We start from the raw sequence: 7603 nt of genomic DNA, 5'->3' as shown, positions 1-7603 counted from the left end.
TTCCATACAATGAAAGTGAATGGTGACTGAGGCTAACATTATGCTAAACATCTCCTTTGGGGAACTTTTCCTATAGGTACATACTAATTCAGGGGCTTTTCACCCCAAATACTACCCTTTTATTATTCTACAGTTATTAAAAAATATATATATATATTTAAAGGTGCACGCAGTAATTTTTCCAAGTTTGACTCCTAAAGAAATAAATGGTAATTTTGAAACATACGTATAAAATCATGAGATGAAGACTCATATCAGTAACCGGTTTTATTCTACACGGGGCAGGGGCGCCTCATGGGGGCGGCCATGTTTTGATCACATGACCAGTCGAATACTACTCAATCTCAGAAATTGGATTAAATGAATCATGTCTGACTGTGAATAGTTAATTTTTACAATGGAAGCGGTAACTGAAAACGATTGCGTTTAAATGATGCTGCATCCACACCACTAGGTGTCACTGTACGTCCAAGGTGACATAAAACGTTTTTTAATCACCTTGAACTACATAGAAAATCTCACAAATTTTTTGTCTCGAAATATAAGTGATGATTTCAGCGATTCTCTTAAACTACATTTATAAATCTGCGACTATTTAAAAATTGCGTTAGATAAACTTGCACGAATCAACATGTCAACAAGCACATGTGCACACACATGAAAACACCTACACACACTAATCTTTAACAGACCTGATCTGGCAAAGACAACACACTCATCATCTGTTTGGTCTTCACACTGTGGTTCGGATCCAGCTGTCTGGCCCGGATGAGCAAAAACGATGCCATCAGAACGAACGTCCTCGCATCGACTTACCTGATGACATCCTTCCATCCTGTCCCACGTCTGTGTTTCTTTTTTTGGGGGGGGGGATTTTTCTTTTTTCCCCTTTTTCTCCCAATTTGGAATGCCCAATTCCCAATGCGCTCTAAGTCCTCGTGGTCGCATAGTGATTCGCCTCAGTCCGGGTGGTGGAGGACGAATCCCAGTTGCCTCCGCGTCTGAGACAGTGAACCTGCGCATCTTAACACGTGGCTTGTTGAGCGCGTTGCCACGGAGACATAGCGCGTGTGGAGGCTTCACGCCATCCACTGCTGCAACCACGCTCAATTCACCACGCGCCCCACCGAGAACAAACCACATTATAGCGACCACGAGGAGGTTACCCCATGTGACTCTACCCTCCCTAGCAACCAGGCCAGTTTGGTTGCTTAGGAGACCTGGCTGGAGTCACTCAGCACGCCCTGGGATTCGAACTAGCGAACTAGCGGACTCCAGGGGTGGTAGCCAGCGTATTTTACCAGATGAGCTAATATTTCAAACCAGCCTCATTTTTGTTTGATGTGGCCTATACATGTTATTTTTACACATATGACTCATTTCGTGGTTTCTGTCTCAGTTAATTTGACGCAGGTTTAATTGCGCCATCTTGGCTGTGAACATTATTAGCTGAGACCAAACACACCCACAATTTATGTGTTAAGACTTTATAGTGGCCTGACTGCGATTAAAAGCCACAACTTCTGCTGATCGATATTCCAGAATATTTTGATGACGTCACATCTGTTCCAGTAAAACAAATGTATTACCTATGAATCACATACATTACACTAGACTTAATTTTATATAGTGTTAAAGGAACAGTTCACTCAAAAATGAAGATTCTGTCCTTCTGTACTCACCCTTATTTTGCTCTAAACTCTTGATTTTCTTTCTCTGTGGAAAAACAAGATGTTCTGAAGATTGTTCATGCTGCTCTTTTCAATACAGTGAAACTGGATGCTCCGAAAATTACAAATAAGCACCATAAAAGTATAATAAACGTATCATAAAAGTAGTCCATATGACTCGCACACTATATTTAATGCAAGCCCTTTTGATATTTAATCATTTGCAGGATATGAATATAGATATACAGTTTTCATAGTTAAAATGCAAAATTTTGATATCAGTAATTAGGTCTGCACTAACGTTAATCCTTGATGTAAAAAATGACATCATTACTCATGGAAATACCCATTCTTGATATCAAAAATGGAATTTAAAGTAGTAAAAGTCGCATTTTTGATATCTGTAACTGCATTTTCACTAGTCAAATTTTACAATATTCAGTCATTCGCTCCTGTTGAAAATGTAATTACAGATATCTACAGTATAATTAATTTCCTTCTAGTTGCACTACTTATTAGTAAAAATGTCAACTTTTGATAGAAATAATTACAATGTTTCTGGTTACAACAATGTAACAACTAGTAAAAATGCTAATTTTGAATGGATTTAATTAGGTCATTAATAGGACTTTTACATTTATTAATTTGGCAGATGCTTTTATCCAAAGCGACTTACAAAAGAGGAATAATACATCATAACGAATCAATAGTACGAAAAGTGCTACTAGTACTACAGGATTCATGTTACTTTCAGATATCTGTAATGTGATTGTAACCAGTAAGAAGTACTTTTTAATTGAATTATATCTAACTTTAATTTCCAAATATCTGAATTACTAAATTTAACATGTTAAAAATAAATCGAAATTTGAAAAATTTACATTTTTGCTCGTTTCAGTTCAGCTGTTGGTATCGGGTTTGTACAAGTAAAAATAATTAATGATATAAAAAATTTTTTGAATAGGAGTGCATTGTGAAATTATCAGTGCAGTTACAGAACAAAAATGTAAACTTTTACTAGCTGACTTTCCAATTTTGATACCAAGAATGTGTATTTCTGCAAGTAATGATGTCATTTTTATAATCAAAAATTAAAGTTTTTACTGGTGCAAACCTAATTACTAATTTTAAAAGTTATTTTTACTAGTTGTAATTACATTGCCAATATCGAGAATTTGCATTTTCACTAGTGAAAATGTAATTGTAGATATCTCTAATTCATATCCTGCACACGATTAAATATCGAAAAGACTTGCGATGGAAAATGTAGCTACAGATAAAAATAAAACAAAAATCATGATTTTTACTAGATGAAATTCCATTTTTGAAATCAAGAACATGTATTTCCGCAAGTAATTATGTATTTTTTTATATCAAGAATTAAAGTTTTTACAGGTCCAAACCTAATTACTAATTTAAAAAAGTATTTTTTTACTAGTTGTAATTACATTGCCAATATCAAGAATTTGCATTTTCACTAGTAAAAAATTAATTGTAGATATCTATTATTCATATCCTGCACGATTAATTGTCGAAAGGGCTTGTGATAGAAAATGCAGCTACAGATATAAAAAAAATTAAATGGATTTTTACTAGATGTAATTCCATTTTTATATAAAATAAAATTGTATTTCCATAAGGATTTCATGTTTTATATGAATTAGCATTTTCACTAGTAAAAGTTTTATATAAATTAGCATTTTCACTAGTGAAAATTTAATTGTAGATATCTCTAATTCATATCCTGCACATGATTAAATATCGAAAAAGACTTGCAATAGAAAATGTAGCTACCGATTAAAAAAAATCATGATTTTTACTAGCTGTAATTCCATTTTTATATAGAAAAATTTGTATTTCCATGAGTAAGGATGTCATGTTTTATATAAATTAGCATTTTCACTAATTTATAATTTTTAATAAAAAATGTATTGTAGATATCTCTAATTCATATCCTGCACATGATTAAATATCGAAAAGACTTGCAATAGAAAATGTAGCTACAGATAAAAATAAAACAAAAATCATGATTTTTACTAGCTGTAATTCCATTTTTGAAATCAAGAACATGTATTTCCGAAGGTAATTATGTATTTTTTTATATCAAGAATTAAAGTTTTTACAGGTGCAAACCTAATTACTAATTAAAAAATTATTTTTACTAGTTGTACTTACATTGTCAATATCAAGAATTTGCATTTTCACTAGTAAAAATTTAATTGTAGATATCAATTATTCATATCCTGCACGTGATTAAATATCGAAAAAGACTTGCAATAGAAAATGTAGCTACCGATTAAAAAAAATCATGATTTTTACTAGCTGTAATTCCATTTTTGAAATTAAGAATGTGTATTTCTGCAAGTAATTATGCATTTTTTTATATCAAGAATTAACGTTTTTACAGGTACAAACCTAATTACTAATTTAAAAATTATTTTTACTAGTTGTAATGACATTGTCAATATCAAGAATGAGCATTTTCACTAGTAAAATTTTTATTGTAGATATCTATTATTCATATTCTGTACAAGATTAATTGTCGAAAGGGCGCACGATAGAAAATGCAACTACAGATATAACAAAAAATAGATTTTTACTATTTGAAATTCCATTTTTATATAAAAATGTGTATTTCCGCAAGTAACGATGTCATGTTTTATATAAATTAGCATTTTCACTAGTGAAAATTTAATTGTAGATATCTCTAATTCATATCCTGCACATGATTAAATATCGAAAAAGACTTGCAATAGAAAATGTAGCTACCGATTAAAAAAAATCATGATTTTTACTAGCTGTAATTCCATTTTTGAAATTAAGAATGTGTATTTCTGCAAGTAATTATGTATTTTTTTATATCAAGAATTAACGTTTTTACAGGTACAAACCTATTTACTAATTTAAAAATTATTTTCACTAGTTGTAATTACATTGTCAATATCAAGAATGAGCATTTTCACTAGTAAAATTTTTATTGTAGATATCTATTATTCATATTCTGTACATGATTAATTGTCGAAAGGGCGCACGATAGAAAATGCAACTACAGATATAACAAAAAATAGATTTTTACTATTTGAAATTCCATTTTTATATAAAAAATGTGTATTTCCGCAAGTAACGATGTCATGTTTTATATAAATTAGCATTTTCACTAGTGAAAATTTAATTGTAGATATCTCTAATTCATATCCTGCACATGATTAAATATCAAAAAAGACTTGCAATAGAAAATGTAGCTACCGATTAAAATAAATCATGATTTTTACTAGCTGTAATTCCATTTTTATATAGAAAAATGTGTATTTCCGCGAGTAAGGATGTCATGTTTTATATAAATTAGCATTTTCACTAATTTATAATTTTTAATAAAAAATGTATTGTAGATATCTCTAATTCATATCCTGCACATGATTAAATATCGAAAAGACTTGCAATAGAAAATGTAGCTACAGATAAAAATAAAACAAAAATCATGATTTTTACTAGCTGTAATTCCATTTTTGAAATAAAGAACATGTATTTCCGAAGGTAATTATGTATTTTTTTATATCAAGAATTAAAGTTTTTACAGGTGCAAACCTAATTACTAATTAAAAAATTATTTTTACTAGTTGTACTTACATTGTCAATATCAAGAATTTGCATTTTCACTAGTAAAAATTTAATTGTAGATATCAATTATTCATATCCTGCACGTGATTAAATATCAAAAAAGACTTGCAATAGAAAATGTAGCTACCGATTAAAAAAAATCATGATTTTTACTAGCTGTAATTCCATTTTTGAAATTAAGAATGTGTATTTCTGCAAGTAATTATGTATTTTTTTATATCAAGAATTAACGTTTTTACAGGTACAAACCTATTTACTAATTTAAAAATTATTTTCACTAGTTGTAATTACATTGTCAATATCAAGAATGAGCATTTTCACTAGTAAAATTTTTATTGTAGATATCTATTATTCATATTCTGTACATGATCAACTGTCGAAAGGGCGCACGATAGAAAATGCAACTACAGATATAACAAAAAATAGATTTTTACTATTTGAAATTCCATTTTTATATAAAAAAAATTATTTCCGCGAGTAAGGATGTCGTTTTATATAAATTAGCATTTTCACTAGTGAAAATTTAATTGTAGATATCAATTATTCATATCCTGCACATGATTAAATATCGAAAAAGACTTGCAATAGAAAATGTAGCTACCGATTAAAAAAAATCATGATTTTTACTAGCTGTAATTCCATTTTTGAAATTAAGAATGTGTATTTCTGCAAGTAATTATGTATTTTTTTATATCAAGAATTAACGTTTTTACAGGTACAAACCTATTTACTAATTTAAAAATTATTTTCACTAGTTGTAATTACATTGTCAATATCAAGAATGAGCATTTTCACTAGTGAAAATTTAATTGTAGATATCAATTATTCATATCCTGCACATGATTAAATATCGAAAAAGACTTGCAATAGAAAATGTAGCTACCGATTAAAAAAAAATCATGATTTTTACTAGCTGTAATTCCATTTTTATATAGAAAAATTTGTATTTCCGCGAGTAAGGATGTCATGTTTTATATAAATTAGCATTTTCACTAATTTATAATTTTTAATAAAAAATGTATTGTAGATATCTCTAATTCATATCCTGCACATGATTAAATATCGAAAAAGACTTGCAATAGAAAATGTAGCTACAGATGAAAAAAATCATGATTTTTACTAGCTGTAATCCCATTTTTGAAAACAAGAATGTGTCTTATCATGAGAGGGAAGTTTCTTTATCCACCTCTCACTGCTTTTTATTATCAAAAACCATCTTGCTGGTTAATTAGATGCTACTTTGTTTTTCTATCGAGTCTTGTATCAAAACGGTCTGGAATCTCTTAAACACACTGAGTCACCGCATTAAATTACACAACTAATCATTCAGCTGTTTAGTGTTTCTGTCCAAAGTTGAACTTTTAAAAGCCACTGTTGTGTTTTAGATAAAGTAAGCTGATAAAGAATGTGCTGAATGGGGTCAATTCGACACCAAAAAAAGTGGCATTAAAGTAGTCCATGTGACTCGTGCGCTATATTCCAAGTGTTCCCAATATATCTTTGTGTATGGAACAGGATTCACTGACAATAATGCCCTCAAATCTCAATCACCTCATCATGCACTCTCTCTCTCTCTCTCTCTGTGTTTGAGTATGGTCACTCGCTCTCTTCTCCTCCTCATGGCTTCTCCTCCTCATGGCAGCGGTCAGCTCCTCCTTCCCAAATGTAGTTCTGCTGCCGTTCTGAATTAAATCAGATCGGACTCTATTTTCTCACTTAGAGGACCTGACACACACACACACACACACACACACACACACACGCACACACACACACACATAGACTGACTGATTCATTCACGTATGAACTTATGGAGTACATCCTGCTGTTGTGGATCACTTCTCTGCTGCCAGGTGAGTGTGCGAGCGTGTGTGTATCTGTGTAGTATGAGTTTGGGTGAATACATGTGAGTTGCGATTTAAAGATATTTAATATACGTATAAAGCATGCACTTCCATCTCTAATTGTATGTCTATGTGTGTCTTTCTGTGTTTTTCTTGATTTGACATATAAAATATTATACAATATAAAGTACTGACTGTTGTCTCAGATGTTTCTCCTAAAATTATTACAAGAAATACAAATAGACACAAGGGTCAATGATATGATGCTATTTTTATTTTTATTTTATTTTTTTGTCCAGAGCTATTAAATTATTTGAAAATACATAGTAAATTCAATGAACACAAAACAATTACTTGATTACACCTTGAGCATGTTTTCAATGACTGAATATTCAAAATCATTTTGAGATTTTTTTCTGGGCCAGAAAGTAAAAAAATGTAATGTGTTATAACCGTCCAGAGACAGTAAAA

At 30.6% G+C, this 7603-nt stretch overlaps 1 protein-coding gene across 2 annotated transcripts in view; it reads left to right on the top strand.

The window, feature by feature from the left end:
• The first annotated feature begins 6998 nt into the window (after positions 1-6998).
• itga11b (integrin, alpha 11b) overlaps positions 6999-7603 on the top strand; it is a 51156-nt gene continuing 50551 nt past the window's right edge. For both annotated transcript variants that reach the window (XM_051689972.1, XM_051689973.1), the window contains exon 1: positions 6999-7141. In XM_051689972.1, coding sequence (XP_051545932.1) covers positions 7099-7141 — 43 coding nt within the window. In that variant the 5' untranslated portion in view covers positions 6999-7098. The remainder of the gene's footprint in view (positions 7142-7603) is intronic.

This window comes from Myxocyprinus asiaticus, chromosome 46 (genome assembly GCF_019703515.2).
Source record: "Myxocyprinus asiaticus isolate MX2 ecotype Aquarium Trade chromosome 46, UBuf_Myxa_2, whole genome shotgun sequence".
Taxonomy (NCBI): domain Eukaryota; kingdom Metazoa; phylum Chordata; class Actinopteri; order Cypriniformes; family Catostomidae; genus Myxocyprinus; species Myxocyprinus asiaticus.
The sequence above is the reverse complement of the archived record's forward strand: the minus strand, read 5'-3'. Positions and strand labels throughout refer to the sequence as shown.